Source organism: Nelumbo lutea, chromosome 1 (assembly GCF_056320005.1).
Source record: "Nelumbo lutea isolate HS-2025 chromosome 1, American lotus-T2T, whole genome shotgun sequence".
In the NCBI taxonomy this organism is placed as follows: Eukaryota; Viridiplantae; Streptophyta; class Magnoliopsida; order Proteales; family Nelumbonaceae; genus Nelumbo; species Nelumbo lutea.
Genome location: NC_142684.1, coordinates 179,547,624 through 179,569,320, shown reverse-complemented (window position 1 = coordinate 179,569,320; position 21,697 = coordinate 179,547,624). Strand labels below are relative to the sequence as shown.

Below are 21,697 nucleotides of genomic sequence, written 5' to 3'. Positions count from 1 at the left end.
ATCACTGTGTAGTTTTCTTGTACCCATCTCTCATAAGATGGATCATCCTCTGGAGGAGCTTTCTTGCTCCCAGAAATAAAACCCCATTTTCCTTTGCTACAAATGTGGATTTTCACTGATTGTGACCAAGCCAAGTAGTTGGTCCCATCAAGCTTAACTGTAGTTACAGCCAGCATAGAATCAGTTGGGGTTCCCAAAATCTGTCCATATTCAGCAGCATTCTTGTTTTCAAGGCTTGAGAAATCCATCATGCAAAGGCTTCAATTAGGATTTTTAATAGGTTTCTCAAGGTACTGGGGTTTTGATGAGTTTAGTTTGAGCTGAATAGGCAACAACAACTAGCTCACAGAATCAGTTCAGACTTGATAACTGTGACAGTCCAGTTCGATGGTAGTTCTTTTCTTTACTGTTTCACCCTTTAAAGGACACCCAACAAACCTCCAATCACAAGGTATTTCAGGTTCTCAACAGCCGTTGTCCCAAAGAGAAGAAAACAGGGCCACAATCCTTAAGAGACTTTTCGTCGAACACTCAGTGTGCAGTAGTTAACAGTCTACTGTTAACTAGAAGAAACCACTTCAAGGTGTTCAGTATAGGTCCAAGAAGAGGCTGGGATGAAGATGAGACTAGTGCCACTTAGTTTTAGATCAGTTTTAGCAGCTCGACAGTCCAATAATCAGCCGAATAGCACTTCCAAAACAACCCAGAAAAACAGTCCAGCAACAGTGGGCCGAATGTATGTGGGCTTTGAATGCTTTAATAGTCCTCCCAAACAACAAAAAATAACTCAGCAAAGGATTGAGAAAAGACTTACAGCAAGAGAGTCTCTGGTTTGAACTATAAACCAGGCCGAACACTTGTTCTCTGAGATAACTTCAAAAGTCCTTTTCTCTGATTTCAAATCAGGCCAAACAACTTGCTCTCTGATTCTTCCTGGTCACCGAACCCTTCTCCAAGTGTATAGAAACTTGGGCACCCTCCAATGACCTCCAAGAACCAGGCGGATGACTGTAAACTTTCAGCCCTAGAACCTCCTCATGTAGTTGGCTGAACTAGAACCACATGAGGGACACGCCAAGCAATGGCCTGCTCTGATACCAAGTTGAAAAACAGCCCACTTGATGTATGGAACTGTTTGAGATTAGATGCAAACCAGAAAATGAACAAACAAGAGAGGAAGAGAAGAGAGAGCTGGCGGCAATGAGTGTTAGAGAGTAAGAGGTTCGAACTTAACCCTTCTCTAACAGTCTAAACATCTTATTAATAAGTTAATCTTTGACAAATTACAGAGAGGCCCTTGAGTGAGCAGGAAAATACAAAAAACAGAATATTACAGAGTATGGGCCCAGAATAAGGCCCACAACAGATAGAAACATAACATAACATGAAATGACAGTCTATGGGCCATTCGGCCCATCTTCTCTACAAAGTTCAATACTGGAAAATGAAGATTTCTTCCACAGACCTTTATTTATTTATTTTGAGAGGAAGGTGAAGTTAGTGAACAAAATTTACAGCTTCAGATGCAAGAATCTTCTTAGAGAAGAGAGAAGGAAGCAGTGAGAGAATGTGTGATGACCAGGGTAATACATTGGATCAGAACTATGGACACTTTATCACAATTCTCTTTCGATGATATGAGGAGAAGAAAGTGGGAGGTGGTGGTTAGAAGCTCCTCTAAAAAGGAAGGGTAAACTCGGCGTGGATGCCTCCTGAAGGAGGATGGGTAGAGGAGATCGGCTAATGTGATGGTGGATACCTTATATAAGCAAGAGGTAAATACTGAATAGGGATCAATTGTATTGGGCTGAGTTGTAATCTGTAATTTCTCTTATTATGACAGGAGATGTCACATTTCATGCCTCTCTTAGGAATTCTTGTACTGTATATATTTCTTGATTAATTAAAATTGTCTATTACAAAAAAAAATACAGCCTGAGATATTTGCATCCTTCATAACCTCCCTCATCTCTTGAATGAGGTGAATAACTTCGACAAAAGAATTAGTTGGAGACTCTTATTATGCATTATGTATCTAATGATCTTTTGAGATTCTGATTTATGTTTTATCTTAAAAATCCCACAATCTAGAGATTCAGTCATTACTTGCAAACAAATAGTGGATAAGAAAGAAAGAACTCTAGTTCTATACCCATATGTTCCCATATACAAATCATAACCTTCTCAAACCACTTCTAATTCATGCAACTGAATCCCATCTTTTGCATCCCATCATAGTTCACTGGGCCTAGAGTTTTCTTCAAGTTGATTGTTTCATCACCTATCAAGATAGTATCCTAGAAGCTGCTCATTTTATTTAAGTTTTTCTTTTTCAAATTCTTTTTGTATTTTCAGCTTCTGCGGAGACACCGCCGAATAAATGTAAGCCAGGGTAATTTTGGCCCTGAAGAGGTATGCGTACTACTTTAATCATATGTTGATATAATGATGAAACATGCTATGGCCTTTTCCTTTTTGATTCAGAATTATTGGAAGATAAATGATGCATATGTTATTTCATGTCCTTAATTTGTTACTACTGTTTCTTTTCACTGCCTGGAGTTAGCATGGGTATGGGCAGAAGACATTAGTTCATAGATAAATTAATAATCTGATAATGGCAATTGTCATTTTGTAAGAATTATTTACACATCCACATGATCTTTCATCTTGGGGCGAGTACATAAATGTGCATAAAAGGTCTTATTTTTAGTCACATGATAAAGGTTCTTAAGCTGAAACTTGGCTTATAAATAAAGTGAGGGAAGATGGGTCTTTTTGGGACCTTAACCTTAGCATTGAAAGATTATTGGGTTCTTTAGATTTCTTTAAATAATCTAACGTACCATGCACACTTATGTATGTATATATGTGTCACCTAGAAGGTTAAAATAATCTATGAACAACTGATACTCATGCTGTTGAAGCTATAATATATTGCAAGCAGTTTATCCCGTAAAATTCTAGGAATAAAATAGGATTATGTAGATCCAAACATTATTTGCTGGTTACTTAATTGTAAAATCATGAAGATGTCATTGAAGAACTCAGTGTTGTCCAAATTACCTTCTGCAATTCTAATATACTTAAAACTTAAAACCCTTTCCATAAAAAAGGTATCATACTTTACCTTTAAAAGGAAGTACTGTAATTTCATGAAAAATCATGCATTTTCATGATAAGCCAATTGAATTTATCTTATGAGTTAGTTCTTTGAAAGTTAAACACCAAAGCATAGTTTGTAGCTATAATGGTTCTATTTATCTTATAGGTTTCATTTGTTGGATTTTCAGGTTAATAATTTACGAGTGATGCTTTTGGGCATGGTAGATGATCCCCGTGTTGTTCTTATCAAGCTCGCAGATCGCCTTCATAATATGAGAACCATGTAAAGTACCCAAACCATTTGTGGTATTTTTGTTCTTCTGTTATCGATTCAAAAATTGAGTAATATTCTTCTCGTGGTATTTTTGTCAATCAATTTTCTATTAGTCATGTTTAGGTTAATCATTTCAATTTGAGAAACTTAAAATGCGGTATTGAACTTATATGGTTTTGATCATAATGTTATCATATGAAGTCACGTTTCTATGTGCTATCTTTTACAGTTATGCTCTTTCATCTCCTAAGGCTCAAGCTGTTGCACAGGAGACATTGGCTGTTTGGTGTTCACTTGCTTCCAGATTGGGTGTATGGGCTCTAAAAGCTGAGCTGGAAGATCTATGCTTTGCAGTTATTCAGGTTTTGTCACTAACTTCTTTAATGTTCCTTAGCAGATGCGAATTTCATTTATTAATGCATATTAAAGATGTTTTAAATGGTTGTTGGTACCTTGAAGACATCTCAGTAAAAGTTGCAAAAATAGTTTTTGATATTATGGGCTTGTTTTTCTTCAAAATCGTCTTATGAATCAAGTTGCTTTATCAATACTTCTTGACCTATGTTTGTAAGTGTGTATTTTGATGTTATTTCTGTTTTTCTCCTATTACCTTATCTGAGAAAGTTGAAATTCAATAATTCAATCATGTTTAGTATTTGACTATTTGTTAACGTATACAGCCTAAAACCTTCCGTCGGATGCGAGCTGAGCTAGCTTCAATGTGGAATCCTAACAAAAAGGCAAGAATTCTGAGAAGAATATCCACTAAATCCAGCACATTTGTGCCCTTGCACGAAAATGATATAATTTCTGACTATGAAGGGCTTATGGCAACTGAGGAAGATCCATCAACCATGAAGGTAGTACAGGTTCTGTGGAAGAGTTTTTGTAATTTTGATGGCTTTGAATTTTGCATTTTCTTCAGATTTTCTTTCATCAATTCAAATTAGCTTTTCCCACTTTATGGATAACTGGAAGTAGAAAAGGGCATTACCAATACTGGTCCTGGCCACAAGAGTCCTGGGAATTATGGACCTAGCCTCTGGCATTTTAGCACAAAGTGGCTGCTTTCAGACTGAAACCTGTGTTCTCATGCTTGTCAGCCTGAGATTTTACCAAGCTATGGCCCCTTCATGAATTACTTTGAATGTATTTTCCACAAGAAAATGTGAATAAGAAAGTGTCAAAAGTTTATAACCTATCAAGATTTCTAAATTGAGATTCTGGATGTTAACTGCACAATTCTCTCCATGTTCTGTATTACTATGCTTTCAGGATTGTCAAAGATAATTTATTTGCACCTTAATGTTTCTCTAGGTTTTCTTGGATGCGTATTCTCATTTTCTCTAGATATTCCTTTTACGCAGGATCTTCTGCAAGCTGTTCTCCCATTTGATCTCTTGCTAGATCGGAGAAAGCGCACTAACTTTCTTAATAATCTTAGAGAATACTCAGAGGCTCCTAAAACAAAACCCAAGGTTGTTAGAGATGCCGGAATTGCTTTAGCTTCTTTGGTGGTTTGCGAGGAAGCACTTGAGAGGGAGTTATTTATATCAACTTCGTATGTTTTTATATATCTGACATCTGGGTCATTCACAATTTCTAATTCGATCCATTTATTTTTCATACCATATCATACATGTTTAATAGTCACATTGAATTTGTTTTTTTTCTACTTTCAGTTATGTTCCAGGAATGGAAGTAACCTTATCTAGTCGCCTAAAGAGCTTATATAGTATGTACTGCAAGGTATATAACCTAGGTCATGATTCATCTTGTCTAAGAAAAAGTTTATTGTGCATTTCTTTTTCTCATTATGATTTTTTTTCCATTTTATCTTACTAGGAATTCCTAGAACTACCATATTTTACTATGTTAATATGAGCAACTGTTTCCCTTTTGAAGGAAAAATATGATCAACATGCATAGGCATTATGCATTTATGCATAACAAATATCACTTCAATCTCTCTATTAAATAGAACTTCTTAATTCCATCTATAGAAAACAGGAAATGGTTTCCAAATTCTTTTTTTTTTTTTCTTTTGAGTAATCAAAAAGTATTTTAGGTAATAATAATATGTATGAAATTGTACAGAAGGGCTTTTGAAAACATTAAGATAAAGAGGCTAATCCATTAAAATCCTCCTATCACACAGAAAGTGAACATTTGACCAAAGCCCTTCAACCTCCATCCAATAAAATCCAAGAGAAAATCAAATGCAAGACTTGGAGTAAAGACATCAGCTCCATTCTAAATCTAATAGATTCTCATAGCCAATGAGACCTGAGTATTGGTGTACTCAGAAAGCACCACCAACACCTTGGTGACCTGGGTAGGGGTGCAAGTCAGGTACCTAACTGAAGAATTTACACAGCATCAGGCCTGGGCCCTCAAGCTGGGGCTATTCGAATTTTAACAAATCAACTTAATCACTCTTTTGGAAGGAAGGGACCAAAGCTTGGGAACAACAGATCTACTAGTTAATTATGGAATATAAATTTTGGTATGATTTAGCAATTTCATGCCAATAAGATAATGGTTTAACTCAGCGCTTAGACACTGCAGAACAAAGATGAAGTTGTCAAAATGACTCTATTTTCTGAGTAGGGTAAGGGTGCTTTTGTGTGATACGTCTGGCAAGAATGTTGAGAGAAAATATTAACAGAGAATGCTATAAGATGATGGTTTGTCAAGGGGGATACGAAATACCTATTGACAGCTTTGGAGCCAAAAATTCAATTTGCATCATGTTTCAACAAGTTGTTCTCATTGTCTGAGCACCTTGACACAGTAGGGCTAGGGACAAGTGATCAAGGTGCATCTTTGTTGGTTCAGATAGGGAAAAGGGTGCTTTGTATGACATGTCTGTGGTATTCTGACAGTGATTAAGAGAAAATACTGAAAGTTAATGTATAAAAATATGGAGAAGAAAATTCAATACCAAACATGTGAGAAAGGGTATTTGGCTCAAAAAACATGCATGAAAAAAGGGAATTGACATTCTTTCTGATGCGGGCAAACAATCAAGATATACACAGTATTTTAAGTGAACAACAATAGGCAAAGTAGTACTGAACTGAAAATCACAAAAACACACTATATTTTCTTAGATTTTAAAACTGAACCTGATATAAAAATCCTCTTGGAACCATACTGCTACAGTAGTAATGGTGTCAAGCTGGCCTCTTGTGCGGATATTCAACGATAGAGGGATTGGAATTTGGAAGGCACCCAATGGGTTGACTCCTCAAAACATGCTCCCAATATTTGAAAACCCGTAGTCCCAATATCTGAATGTTAAGTCAAAACACATATCAAGAAACACGTGTTAAGGAAATGCATTAATTTCTCATGGAAAGAGTTTGGTTTTATGTTTCCAACATTCTTGTTATCAATTCATTTGGTTTTGTGTTTGGCATTGAAAGTTATTTAGTTACGTCTCTATGCTTCTTGATATTTATCAAAAGATTGTCATATGAAATACTCAATCAATTAATTCCATGGAAATGCATTTACACTTCCCATCATCTTGAGCCTCACTAAGTAAACCTTTACTGTAAACCTCATTTCTTTGTATCAATTCATTTAGTTTTGTTTTTGGCATTAAAATATCTGCAATTATATTTTTATCCTTGTTGATATTTATCAAAATATTTTTATCTGAAATACTCAATCAATTAATTCAATGGAATGCTTTCACATTTCTCATCATATGGATGGAACCAAGGTTCAAAATATCGATACAGCCTGATACACCGGTAGGGCGTATCGGGGCTTGCTCCCCTTTTTTTTGGTTTCTTTAAAACCTGGTTCAAAGGGGTCGGTTTAAGTCCTGTCTACCCCCTGAACTGGGTTAAACCCCAAAACACCCCCTTTAGGGGTGTATTGGGAAGCCCTCGATACAATACGTATTGGCTGATACGGCCTGTACATATCAAAATTTTGAACCTTGTATGGAACCTCATTAAATAAACCTTTACTGTAAAGCTTACTTCTTTATAATAGAAATTTCTATTCTTATCTATGTTTTTTTCACTGTGCTTCCTAAGTAGATGAAACGTAAAAATGTTGGCATCAGGCAAGTGTATGATGCCCGTGCACTAAGGGTTGTTGTTGGTGATAATAATGGGGCATTGCATGGAGCTGCAGTTAAGTGTTGCTACAGCCTTCTTAACATTGTGCACAGGTGAATGAAGAGATTAATGGTTTTTTTCACAGTATTTCAAAATTCTAAGCTAAAAGATTTTGCATCTATGCAGCTAGAGTACTCTTAACTTCGATATATTGTTGGATGATAAACTCTCACACTCATAAACACCTTTTGTATGATTTCACTTGTCACTTTGAAAGAACATTTGGCACAAGGTGGGCCTTAATGAAATAAACTAGACTAGAAATACTGTTCATTACTGAAAATACCCCATAGTAAACAAGAAATTGAGTCTTGGCAACTAGAATATGTTAAATACAATCCTATTTGACTGTAAATAATGGATCTCAAAAGAAGAAAAAGAATAAAGCACTAGATTCAAAATTTATTCATAAATGTTCCCCTAACCTAGCCTAATGAATTATTCCCAATTCCCAAAGATCACACAAATAACTATTGGTAGATGTATCTTAGACCATAGGCCATTCCTGGTCAATTATAGACTGATGAATCAGAGGTAGCTCCTTTTCATTTTGAGAACGTGAATGGAGAATTGAAAATTGTGGAGTTAGTGAAACTTTGGTGATCTGTCTCTAGTGCGAAGCAAAATCATCTTTTCTTTTGTTTTAGAGATTGAAAGACCTGAACAGGAGATAAAGGAAGGAAATAAGAAAGTCTTTTAAAATTAAGGCATTAAGAAGTAGCTTGAAAGCTTGGAAGGAAATCTGTTTGCAACTAATAAGGTTTAAAAGTACCAATTTCAAGGATAATTGACATCAAAATTCAATTGCTATCTTCACTTTAGAAGGGTGAAAATATCTAAAGTACAATGCCATTTAGAAGCTTAAAATTGTCAGAAACTTGGTCAAGGAGAATACAATTAGGACTGAAGAGGTAAAATCCTACTGATAAGATCTGGTTCGTTGCATTCCTTAGTTCAAGCTATATATGATGTTTGGAGACAGGAACTCAGCAAGGATGAGCATTGAGAGCACTGGGTCATTTGAGTGGGGATAATGCATTACGATCTTATGGTTTTTGTATTGGCACTCTGTATGAAGCTTTCAAGAAACACTCAGACAGTCATGGAGGAGGTTCACAGGGGTGCTACTTGGAATGGTGTGATTCCTAGGTTAATTCTATCCATCTCAAAGAAAGTGAAAGCCATGAATGTAATGACTATAGCCTATTTTCATAAGCAATGGATATATGCTTATTATCTTTATTTTGGCATCAAGACTGAAAGTAGTGATGGATGGAGTTAATTCTTCATTTCAAGGGGAATTGATTCAAGGGAGGCAATCCTTTTTTTTTTGTTAGTTTAATAGAGACTGGATTAAGGTTCTTATGCAATAGTGGCTTGGAAAAGTTTGACTCGTGGAAGCTATTAAAAACAGGAAAATTGGATACACCATAAATTATAAATTCAGAATGTACTATAAATAGAGATTTTGAAAATTGGAGCATGCTGTAAGTAGAAAGTCCTTAAAATGCCGAGTTATAAGTTTGCTGATAAAAAATGCTGAGTTATAAGTTACTGAAAATGCTATACTCTACATCCCATCTTTACCAGTTATCACTTTATCTTGCTTCTTTATCCTTTTATATGTCCACTCTATTGACAATTAGTTTACATGATTCAGCTTAACTGTTCTGAAGATGGGTATGGCTACATGTTTCCACGTCTATGTATATCACCATAATCTTGTAGATTTATTTGATAATCCAATATACATTTCATCTCTACTACCAACTAAAGTAGCAACATGTCATCTATATTTTCATATGCCTTTGTTCATACTCCTGTTATTGTGATAAAGAAAGTATTCCATTTTACAATAATTATTTTTGATGCACAGTGCATTTTTTATAACACGACAGTGATCTAAATTTACATACTACTTGCCCTTGTTTCATGCAGGCTCTGGACCCCTATTGACGGTGAGTTCGATGATTACATTGTTAATCCAAAGCATAGTGGTTATCAGGTTAATACCTTCTTATTTATAGTACAATATTTCCAGTTGCTTTGTCAGTCAAATGTTGAATGTGGAAATTGAAAGGAAACACAAAGACAAAAACAGTGAACATGTTACATTAGATTATTGACCTGATTTGGCCCAGTCAACCTCTGAGTGTAAAACATCACTTCTATCATTGGTTCAGTCAACTTGTAAACACTAATATTTTCCTTCTAATTGCAGTCTCTCCATACTGCAGTACAAGGTCCCGATAATGCACCTTTAGAAATCCAAATAAGAACACAGGTATAATAAATATTCCAACTTTACATAAGACTTTCATCATCGGGGTGGTTTACTTTTTTTAGGTTATGCTAATTGTTGGACTGTGACTGTAGAGGATGCATGAGTGTGCAGAATATGGACTTGCTGCACATTGGCTTTATAAGGAAACTGAAAATAAGATGCCATCCATGAGTACCTTACATGATGCTGAAAAAAATTCAACTCCCTATGAATCTAAAGAATTGGAGGATGATAATTCTGCAGAATATGATGCACTGGAAAAGTATGGTCCTCTAAAAGTAGGACATCCAGCTCTTAGAGTGGAAGGAAGTCATTTACTTCCAGCAGTTATTGTTAGGTGAGCTAATTTCAAATATCCCAATTATTCTGCTAATGTGTTGCAAGTTACTTCTCAAACTAATACAAAATTTAACAGGGTAGATAAGGATGGAAGAGAGCTACTCGTGGCTGTGAGCTTTGGTCTTGAAGCTTCTGAAGCAGTTGCTGACAGGAGATCTTCTTTTCAGATAAGACGATGGGAAGCTTATGCAAGGCTCTACAAGAAGGTTGGGCTTCTTTATTCCACCATGTTTACTATGCTTGTTAAAAAATTAAAATAGTATGTGTGTATTTCAATATTCCAAAGATCACAAATTAAAATTGCAGGTATGAATACACGACAAGTACAATGGAACTTCCCCTGTATTTGTGTGCCTGTATAGTTTTAGATTCTTAGGGGCCATTTGATAACGGCTCAAGTTGCTGAACTGAAAAGATTATGCCGTCTTTTAGTGGATAAATTGAGTTGATAATTATACCCTTGAATATTTTATTGTTTAGTTATTTGTTTAATCCACTAAAAGGCAACGCAATAAGTCATTAAGTTCAGCAACTTCTGCCATTGTCAAAAAGCCTCTTAGCCTCCATTTCAGTCTTCTTGTCACCATCTGACAACATTGTTAAGATCAACAACTAGGGGGTGATTACCAGCAGTTTTGTCTCACTTCCTTTCCCAGCTGCTTCCCTTCCAACTATACAGGTGCCACTGAACCAACCTCCAGAAATGCCTTGTCGCCTTTCATCTTCTAAATGCTCAACATTACAAGTTTACAACCACCAAGTGGACTATTATACCCCTAACTAGTAGGTATTCTAGGCATAAATGTGAAAGAACTAACCCACTCATAAAATAGAACAATAAATAGTAAAGATATTGTAGAGGAGATGGGCCGAATGGCCCATAGACTATTATTTGACGTTATGTTTATGTTTCCCTCTATAATGGGCCTTATTTTGGGCCCATACTCTGTAATGTTCTGTTTTTGTAATTTCTTGCCCACTCAAGGGCCTCTCTATAATATTTCAAAGATTAACTTAATAAAATGTTTAGAGTGTTAGAGGGAGGTTTAGTTCGAGCCTCTCACTCTCTAACTCTCATTGCCGCCAACTCTCTCTCTCTCTCAACTTCTTAATCTTCTCTTGTTCATTTTTTTGGTTTTTCATCTAATCTCAAGCAGTCCTATACTTCAAGAGGACTGTTTTCAACTTGGTATCAGAGCGGGCCAGAGCTTGGCGTGACTCTCATGTGGTTCTAGTTCAGCCAACTACATGAGGATGTTCTAGGGCTGGAAGTTTAAAGTCATTCACCTGGTTCTTGGAGGTCATTGGAGGGTGCCCAAGTCTCTACACACTCGGAGAATAGTTCGGTGACCAGGAAGAATCAGAGAGCAAGGTGTTCGGCCTGATTTGAAATCAGAGAGAAAGGTGTTCGGCCTAGTTTGAAGTTCAAATAAGAGATTCACTTACTATAAGTTATCTCAGTTATTGCTGGGTTATTTTCGTTGCTTGGGAGGGCTGTAAAGTATTCGAAACCCTCCTCCATTTTGCCCCACTGTTCGGCTGTTGCTGGACTGATTCAACTCAGAGATTTCTGGGTTGTTTTGGAGTGCAGTTTGACTATTGTTGGATTGTCAAGTTGCTGAAACTGATTTGGACTCAGTGGTACTAGTCCAAAAATTCTGTCCAGCCTTTGTTTTGGACCTATACAAAACATTATTGAAGTGGTTCTTACTAGTTAACAGTAGGGTGTTAACTACTGCACACAGAGTGTTTGTCAAAAGGCCTCTTAAGGACTGCAGATTGTTATTTCTTCTCTTTGGGACAACGGTTGTTGGGGACCTGAAATACTTTGTGTTTGGAGGTCTGTTGGTTGTCCCTTGAAGGCTGAAATAGTATTTCTTACTCTAGAAAGTGTTGCCACCGAGCTGGACTGTCACGATTATCAAGACTGAACTATTTTTGTGAGCTGGTTGTTGCCGATTCATCTCAAACTAAGTTCATCAAGATTCCCTGTACCTTGGAAAACTTATTAAAACCCTAATTGGAGCCTTTGCATGATGGATTCCTCGGACATTGAAAGCAAGAGTGCTGCTGAATATGGATAGACTTTGGGAACCCTAGCCGATTCTATGTTGGTTGTAACTATAGTTAAACTTGATGGGACCAACTACTTGGCATTGTCACAATCAGTGAAAATTCACATTTATAGCAGAGGAAAATGGGGGTTTATTTCTGGGAGCAAGAAAGCTCCCCTAGAGAATGATCCATCTTATGAGAGATGGATGCAAGAGAACTACACAGTGATTGGGTGGCTTGTGAATTCAATGCAGCCACAGATTAGTCAACACTATCTTTGGATGAACTCGGATAAGGAAATCTGGGATAGTGTTGTAGAGACCTACTCCCAAAAATTGAATGTTGCCAGAGCCTATAAACCGAGGAGTGATGTGAAGAATCTAAGGCAGGGGGAGAAATCACTTGCAACATACTTCTCAACCCTGAAATCTCTATGGCAAGAGATTGATCTGATAGAGGCTGTGACATGGGATACTCCCAATGATGCTGAAACATACAGGAAATTAGTTGAAAGGAACAGGGTCTTTGAGTTTCTAACAGGGCTGAATCCTGAATATGACATCACACAACAGAACATTTTGTCCAAGGAAAGTGTTTCATTGTCACAAGCATATGCTTTGGTCATCAGTGAAGAGAGTAGAAGGCAAGTACAGGTTCAAGGAGTCAGCACCAATGATCATTTTGCAAATATGGGGGTTAAACCCAAAGGGATTATAGGAGCTCCTAGTGACACAGCAAAGAAGGAGGTGGTCTGTGAATATTGCAAGAAGCCGAAACACACCAAGGACAAGTGCTGGAAATTGCATCCCAACCTTGTCCCTATCCGATTCCAGAAGAAAAATGATAGTAGGAAGACAAGAAGTGCACATGCAGCCACAGGTACAGATACAGAGGTTGAGTCTGTTTGTGACAGTTGACAGCCATGAAAGCTGAGTATGAGAAGTTTGGAAAGATGATCAGCCAGCTTGAAGGTGTAACTTCATCATCCAACCCTTCTGGAAGTCCAGCCACCACCGCATTTGCTCACTCAGGTATAAGAGCTTATGCTAACCATGCATCCACCTCAGGTAATCCCAAGACCCCTTGGATCATAGATTCAGGTGCTTATGATCACATGACCAACCTTTCCACTTTGTTTGTTTCGTATGATTTGCTTCCTGGTCGTGACAAAATCACCTTAGCTGATGGTTCTCTTGCCTCTATTTCTGGCAAGGGAACTGTCAAGCCTACAAACTCCTTACTCCTATCTTCCACTCTTCATGTACCTAAATTGAATACCAATTTATTATCTGTTAGTCGCTTGACCAAGTCATTGAATTGTTGTGTAACCTTTTTTCCTTCTCACTGTGTGTTTTAGGATCTGGAATCTCAGAAGGTGATTGGGAGTGGCCATGAAGCGAATGGAATATACTTGCTCGACACTCCTGGCCAATGTCTTGATCATCCCAAGAATGCTGCCTTTGGTTCTACTTCTTCAGAGTCTGTCAGTCAAATTATGTTGAGTCATTGTCATTTTGGTCATTTACCTTTTTCTTCTTTGAGTCATTTACCTCCCGAATTGTTTAAGGGAGTCAGTGTGTCCAGTCTCAATTGTGAGTCTTGTCAGTTGTCAAAGCATTGTAGAAACAATTACCTTGTAAGAAATAAAAGAGCTTCTTTTCCTTTTCATATTGTGCACTCTGATGTGTGGGGGCCTTACCACTTATCTTCTATGTGGGGTGTTAGAGTTAGCTGAATAAGGGTAGATTAGTCAACTCACCTTGGTTAAGTTATGAGCTTATGTGGCAGTCTTATTAGAGGTTCTCTGTCCCATACTTAAGTAGGGGCAGTTTAGTCCTTGTACATTTACTTAGAAGCCTAATCACTATTAAGAGGTCGACTGATAGGGTTTAGCTATTAGGGTTCGATAGTTCTTTCATCTTCTTCTTCTTCTTCTTCTTCTTCTCCTTCTCTTTCTTCTTCTCCTTACTGGTTCGGACTACTATAGCAACAATATAAACAGGGGGCTACAGATATTTCATCCTGTTTTTTGATGACTTTTCTAGATTCACTTAGATATACCTAATGAAATCTCGTGATGAAGTCCCAAGACTTGTGAGGCAATTTCATGAGCTTGTTTTAACCCAATTTGATACCAGAATTAAGGTTTTCAGATTTGACAATGCAAAAGAGTATTTTGAGAAGAGCCTATCCTTGTATCTCTCTGACATGGGGGTTATTCATCAAAGCTCTTGTGTTAGAACCCCTGAACAAAATGGAGTTGCTGAAAGGAAAAATAGACATATTGTTGAAGTTGCAAGAAGCCTTTTGTTTGCCTCACATGTTCCTATAAGATTTTGGGGTGATGTTGTTCTTACTGCTACCTATCTTATAAATTGTATGCCATCCAGGGTTTTAGGGTTTAAATCCCCCTTCAGTCTTCTTCATCCAGACATGGATCTTTTTCTTATTCATCTTCATGTGTTTGGCTGTACTTGTTATGTTCACATTCCAAGTGCCCAGAGGCATAAGTTTGAACCAAAAGCCCACAAGTGCATCTTCATCGGTTATTCCCCCACACAAAAGGGTTATTATTGTTTTGATCCAAAGACTGGCACTCGACATGTCTCTATGGATGTTACCTTTGATGAGCTTTCTTCTTTTTATGGTTCCTCTCATGAAGGACATTGTCAACAGGGGGAGAGTTTGTCACAAGTATTTGTTCTTCCTCTTCCTGTCCCAGTTGAGTCACTTGACAAGCCTATATCCTCACAAAATGAATCAAATGAGGATCAACCACTTCGTTCATCTTGCCCTAGTGCTCCTATTTCTTTACCTCCTCGTCCTATCCATAATCCCAAGGTGTATCAAAGGCAAAGATCCAGGAATGAGCAAGTTGTTTCCCTTACAACAGATGAGGCTCATACACTCCCAATCACAGATGAGACAACAGGTACTGCTTCAGTCCCTTTGGAACCATCATTCCCAGATCTTGATGTCCCCATTGCTGTTAGGAAAGGAAAGCGGAAGTGCACTGCACACTGCATTTCCAAACACCTTTCCTATGATCTACTTTCTCCTTCATACTTTGCTTACCTCTCTTCAGTTGCTTTCTAACCCCATTCCTAGTTCTGTGTTAGAAGCTCTTAGGATTCCTGAATGGAGAGATGCCATGAAGTCTGAAATGGATGCTCTACACAAGAATGATACTTGGGAGGTGGTGGATTTGCCTGAAGGGAAGGATCTAGTTGGGTGCAAGTGGGTCTTTACCATTAAATATATGGCTGATGGGACTACTGAGAGGTACAAGGCCAGACTTGTTGCAAAAGGCTACACACAGACATATGAGATTGACTACCTGGAGACCTTTGCCCTTGTTGCCAAGATGACATCTATGAGGGTTCTTTTATCTCTGGCAGCTCACTTTAATTGGCCTCTTTATCAGTTAGATGTAAAGAATGCATTTCTGAATGGTGACTTACATGAGGAGGTCTACATGTGTCTCCCTCCAGGAATGTATGGGAAAGATATGCAAGGAAAGGTATGCGAATTGAAGAAATCACTTTATGGCCTCAAACAATCTCCTAGAGCCTGGTTTGAGAGATTTAGAGCTGCACTTGTTAAATTCGGCTATGTTCAGACACAGTCAGATCATACTCTCTTTGTGAAGAAAAGTGGATCTCTAGCAGTGTATCTCATTGTGTATGTTGATGGCATTATAGTGACTAGTGATGATGCCACAGGCATTCGGGCCCTTAAGTCTTTCCTCCGTATAGAATTTGAGATTAAGGATCTGGGGGAGTTGAAATACTTCCTTGGCATAGAAGTTGCTAGATCCAAGGATGGGATTCTTATTTCCTAGAGGAAATATGTCCTTGATTCGTTGTTTGAAACTGGAAAAATGGGTGCTAGACCAGCTGCAACTCCCATTGATATGAATCACAAACTTTCAGCTTCGGATGAAACATTGTTGGAAGACAAAGGGGTCTTTCAGAGACTTCTTGGGAAGCTTCTATGCTTGTGCATGACTAGGCCAGATATTGCGTATGTTGTCAGTTGTATTAGCCAGTTCATGCATGCTCCTAGAGATACTCATATGGCAGCAGTAGAACGGATTTTGTGCTATCTGAAAGGCTCTCTAGGAAAGGGAATTCTATTTACCAAGCATGGTCATCTGAAACTTGAAGCCTATACTGATGTTGATTGGACTAGAAATATTGATGATAGAAGATCTACTTCAGGGTATTGCAGTCTGGTGGCTAGTAATGTTGTCTCTTGGAGGAGTAAGAAACAGTCAGCTGTGGCTCGATCCTCCGTAGTATAGAGCCATGGTACATGGAATCTCGAAATTGTTGTGGCTAAGGTCCTTAATGGAAGAACTTGGGATTGATCATGACAAACCCATGATGTTGTACTGTGATAATCAAGCTGCCATCAACATTGCTCACAACTCAGTACAACATGATAGAACCAAACATATTGAGGTTGATAGACACTTTATTCAAGAAAGAGTCTCTTCCAGTGAAGTGTGTCTTCCATTCATTACTTCGGAAGGACAATTGGCAGATTTCCTCACCAAGGGTATTTCCAAGGCAAGGCTTCAACATGACACTGGCAAGCTGGGCATGATTAACATCTATGCTCAGCTTGAGGGGGAGTGTAGAGGAGATGGGTCGAATGGCCCATAGACTGTTATTTCATGTTATGTTTATGTTTTCTCTGTAATGGGCCTTATTCTGGGCCCATACTCTGTAATGTTCTGTTTTTGTAATTTCTTGCCCACTCAAGGGCCTCTCTATAATATTTCAAAGATTAACTTAATAAAATGTTTAGAGTGTTAGAGGGAGGTTTAGTTCGAACCTCTTGCTCTCTAACTCTCATTGCCGCCAGCTCTCTCTCTCTCTCAACTTCTTAGTCTTCTCTTGTTCATTTTTCTGGTTTTGCATCTAATCTCAAACAGTCCTATACTTCAAGAGGACTGTTTTCAACTGATATACTTGCAAAGCTCTCCCTTAAGCTGGTGAGTATATCATATAGACCCATATTGGAAATTTAAGTCAACTTGAGGTCTATGCAATGCCTTGGTAAACAATTTTGCTTTCTGGTTTTCAAATTTAATCATTACTCTATATCTTCTTATGGACAAAGTGGCAATCAACTTCAATATGTTTGTTCTCTCATGGAATAGTGGATTTGAGGCAATATGTATTGCAACCTGGTTATCACAATGAAGATGCATTGGAAGTGATATGGGGACTACCATCTCTTTAAGTAAACTCTTGTTCCACTTAAGTTCACTTGTGGTATGATTTCTTGCCTAGTGTTCAACCTCTTCAATAGACTTCACAACTATGCTTCTTACTCTTCCATGTGATAAGATTTCTACCAAGAAAAATGCCCCTGTAGTAGAATGCCGATTTGAGGACGAACCAGCCTAACTACATAAATATAGCTCGATACAGTCAAAGTGTCCATGATCCTTATAAAACAGCCAAAGACATGAAGAACCCTTAAAATATCAAAATATCCTAAGAACTGCATCTATGTGAATCCATAAACTGACTGTTTGACACTGATAGAAAATTATATATTGGGATGTGAGACAGTCAAATAATTCTGGAAAATAAGGGTAACATAGCTTTTAGTTTAATCATCTTTGAATGAACTTCCTATTAATCCTTACTGCTTCCTGCATATTGGATTACATTTAAGATTTATTGAAGTGTCCTAATGTTGAGTTATTTCTGTTATGTCCCAATATATTGCTTATGAGGAGGATATATATGTTTTTTAAGGAATATTCATATCATAAAATGTTTCACCTGTTGTGCATTTTAGGTTTCCGATCAATGGTGGTGTGAACCAGGACATGGAGATTGGTGCACCTGTCTGGAAAAGTACACACTTTGTCGAGATGGTATGTACCATAAGGTATGTAATAGTTGAGGAGTCCAAGGAACATTACATGGAAATGCAATTCAAACACCACATAATTAAAACATGACAACTCACTCAAAGCTTCTCATTATGACTAATATCTAGTTTACCTGGATAATTCAGCTTAGTGAGCCAAGCATTTAAGAACCATGCACTCTTATACCTTCATTTTCTCCATGATAAATCCATAAGCATTTCCAAGGCTGAAGAGGAATGCCAAGTACAAAGTATTCTCCCTTAATGAGTTAATGGTGATGGAAAGCCATCATATATTGTAGGATGTGAATTCCAAAGGAATCGATCTTCAAAACTTAGTTTTATTTCATCTTTTGCAGGTGGAAAGAGAAAGAGGTGATGCCAATATATCAGAACGTCATTGTGGTTCAAATCTTTGAATTTATTATGCAATATGATCCAGTAAAAAATCAACACATACCCTATTACTGATGAAAAATTGTTGGCTTTTTTTTTTCTATCAGATCTGATCTCTTGATATTCCTTTCCTTCTAGAGGAATACAAAATCAACCAAAGCTCTCCAAGTAATCAATCCTCATCAATTGAAACAGCATATGCTTTTAGGAGTTCAAGGCATTTTTCTATGTTTCACCTTAAGAAGATGAGGAATAGAACAAGAATCTCTTTACAAAGATGGCAAAATATTGTATTTGTGCACAGGCCAACCTGGCACATGCATGAGTGTCTGTGTATTGTTGCCATATGCAGGCTTTTGTCATGCCTAATACATATCTACAGACCACCCCCGTATATAAGCTTGAAAGAACTTAATTTTCAGGCAGTATTCTCCCTCACAATGAGAGTAGGAGTTCTCACGAGGTTGAAATTGTAAAATCCTTAATCTGAACATTTCTTATAGTTAAGAACAGAAAATGCAACCAAAAAGTATAATATATAAAACAAGAATGAGTTTCTTATGCCATTAAAGCAACTAAAAAAACAATTGGAAACAAAATAAGTTGAAGGCATGATATTAGCAAGATTCTAATGTACATTATTTGAATTTCACATACTGATAAGAATAAAATACAACACCTTAACAAGCCAAACCAATAGTGAATTGCCAAGTATGGTTAGTGTGGAAGCTGTATCCTTTTTGGAAATCCTTGATCTGGTAAGGTGGGCAACCCGCAACCACCTCCAGCCATCAATGCATCCACAACTGAATCTACTAGAATTCCAGCTAAGCTAGGGTTTTGTAAGAGGTACCATTGAGATTAGTGTGGTTTTCCCAATGGTGTGCAAGGTAAGAGGACCTTTCAGATGGACCGTATGTAAATATAAATGTGAATCCTCATGTCTTATATCTCTACTTGACAGTTTCAAAATCATGACAGTCAAGTACTTTGTTGATATTGCAGAAAATGATAACATCATGGCCCCATACAAGATTAATTTTATCCAATGCTTCTTGGAAAAATGATTTTCACAGTTTGCTTTTCCTAGCTCCTTCCAAACTCCAAGCAATGCTGTCTTCACCAGAAGAAATATTCTGATAATAATCCCATGCTTTCTTTTTGGCAGCAAGACCAATTTGAGCGCCTTCTGCCCACCTTCATCCAAATAATTGACTTGACAGAGGAAGAGGAAACTGTGTATTGGATGGTTGTATCATCTGTTTTTGAGGGTAAACAAGTTGCTTCTATTCCTTCAAACTCAAGATACTTTGGAACATCAAGCTCTGACTCCCCTAATTCTACTCCCATCGAAACCAGCATCAACAACAAGGTTGGTATACAATCACCCGCAAACCCAAATTTGCTTCTTGGTTTTAATTATGCCATTTTACCAATAAAAAATCGTGATGTCTTGGATATTTCCACATTATATATTATACTTTCATGGATTGTTTGAGGTTTCCCCATGTTTCCTTTTTAGTTTTTTACTTATATAGATCTCAAGCAAAAGAAGGTTAATTGCTAGTTAACGAAGTAATTGTATGGTTGCACTATGGAAGTAAAGAACTTGTGGGGAGGAATTGTTGGGTGAGAATGGTCATATGCCAAGATCATCCAGCAGATACCTTGTGCTCAAGATCTCCTTGTCCAAATTTAAAACCTAATCAGATGATACAGAATTTCCAAAAACAGTGTTTCAAACTGAGTGTTTGTTTTGCATGATGCTACTTCTGCTTTTATATTGTCTCAAGAGTTTGTTATGCTAAGCCTCATGTCACCTGCCCTTACTGAAAAAAAAAGGCAATGGACAGGCAGGGCATTTTGTATTTGATCTGGCCATTAGTGCTTATGATATCCAGCTAAGGACGGGTCTAAACATGTTCAACATGTTTACTAAGTGCATGATGTTGATTAATGGCCTGAAGTGTTCTCAATTCTTAATAGATTTCTACTGTTAATGTCAGGTACGTCTACTGAGAGAAATGCTTCAGTGGGAGGAGCAAGTGCGCTCTGAAGCAGGTCTTGGAGACACAAAGCATGGCAAAAAACCAAATGGTGGACATGACTCTGTACTTGGAGAGGTAGTTATTGTATGTTGGCCCGATGGTGAGATTATGAGAATGAGAACAGGGAGCACTGCTGCTGATGCAGCTAGAAGAATTGGACTGGAAGGTAGGCTGGTATTAGTGAATGGTCAGCTTACATTACCACATACAGAACTAAAAGATGGTGATGTAGTTGAAGTCAGAGTATAAATCTCTCACAATTTATAGTTGAACGGGAGCAAAATTCTCAAAGTTGGTTTCTTTTTGTATATTGTAAGGTCTTTTTTCGGGGGTGATAAAATGAGCATTTAAAAGTTGTGGTCAAGCTTATGTACAAGGGTGGGTTCTGTTTTTCTAATTCAATGTACATATCGGTTAATTCTTGCAAAAATAAAGAAGGAAAAGAAATTCATTTTATACTTTTGATCCTAGTACCTCTAAAAATTTGTCTGATGAATGTCTGGAACATCTGTATGACTATGCTTTGGCTTAGGTCTAGAGTGCAAAGGCGTGCAGTATAATATGATTCTTAAGCTGTATTATTGAATAGCTGCAGATTGCAGAGACTGATCTATAAACCAAGCAATTGCTAATGATTTGTATGCTGAGTATAAGGAAAAATCTGGCACTGTGAGACCTGCTAGCCACCTAATAGAATCCAGTCAGTTGTTTCTGATCATAATTTTCTACATGAAATGTCAAATCAAGTTTCAACTATAAATATTAATGATTAATCCCGCATTTGTATCTTTCTGGTTGAAGTGACTTGTAACAACACATTTTTCACCAATTTGTATTGATCAACCAAAGCATTTCAGGTAGAAACAGCAGTGGTTACCAAAAACAACCTTGAAAGGCTATGACGCGGGATCAATGAGGTATAAGGCTATAAGCCTCAAGGCGAGGTGTACCCAACCCATCTAGCCTCAATAGCCTCACATATATGAGGCATAGGCCTCAAGTCAAGTGAGAGTTATTGCCTCATAGTCTTTAGCCTCGGATTTGTTTGTCACGAGACATTTTTCATGCCCACCTCACAGCACATTGCAGTCATGCATTGGGAACATCTCCCCATCAATGACAAGATACAAGTATGGGAGATATAAGAGATGATCCCCACGTCACTAGC

At 37.6% G+C, this 21,697-nt stretch overlaps 1 protein-coding gene across 7 annotated transcripts in view; it reads left to right on the top strand.

Annotated features, from left to right (window-relative positions):
• Positions 1-20,985, top strand: part of LOC148879529 (uncharacterized) — a 29,919-nt gene extending 8,934 nt beyond the window's left edge. For 2 of the 7 annotated variants that reach the window (XM_088961083.1, XM_088961085.1), the window contains exons 5-18: positions 2,356-2,412; positions 3,294-3,388; positions 3,609-3,741; positions 4,060-4,239; positions 4,747-4,940; positions 5,062-5,128; positions 7,435-7,568; positions 9,454-9,520; positions 9,737-9,799; positions 9,892-10,136; positions 10,215-10,344; positions 18,011-18,103; positions 19,650-19,853; positions 20,488-20,985. In XM_088961083.1, the coding sequence (XP_088817209.1) occupies positions 2,356-2,412; positions 3,294-3,388; positions 3,609-3,741; positions 4,060-4,239; positions 4,747-4,940; positions 5,062-5,128; positions 7,435-7,568; positions 9,454-9,520; positions 9,737-9,799; positions 9,892-10,136; positions 10,215-10,344; positions 18,011-18,103; positions 19,650-19,853; positions 20,488-20,778 (1,953 nt within the window). In that variant the 3' untranslated portion in view covers positions 20,779-20,985. Of the gene's footprint in view, positions 1-2,355; positions 2,413-3,293; positions 3,389-3,608; positions 3,742-4,059; positions 4,240-4,746; positions 4,941-5,061; positions 5,129-7,434; positions 7,569-9,453; positions 9,521-9,736; positions 9,800-9,891; positions 10,137-10,214; positions 10,345-18,010; positions 18,104-18,444; positions 18,642-19,649; positions 19,854-20,487 lie in introns of those variants that run through there. The other 5 variants (XM_088961084.1, XM_088961087.1, XR_016104266.1 and 2 more) reach the window with 4 other exon arrangements.
• Positions 20,986-21,697: the final 712 nt, after the last annotated feature.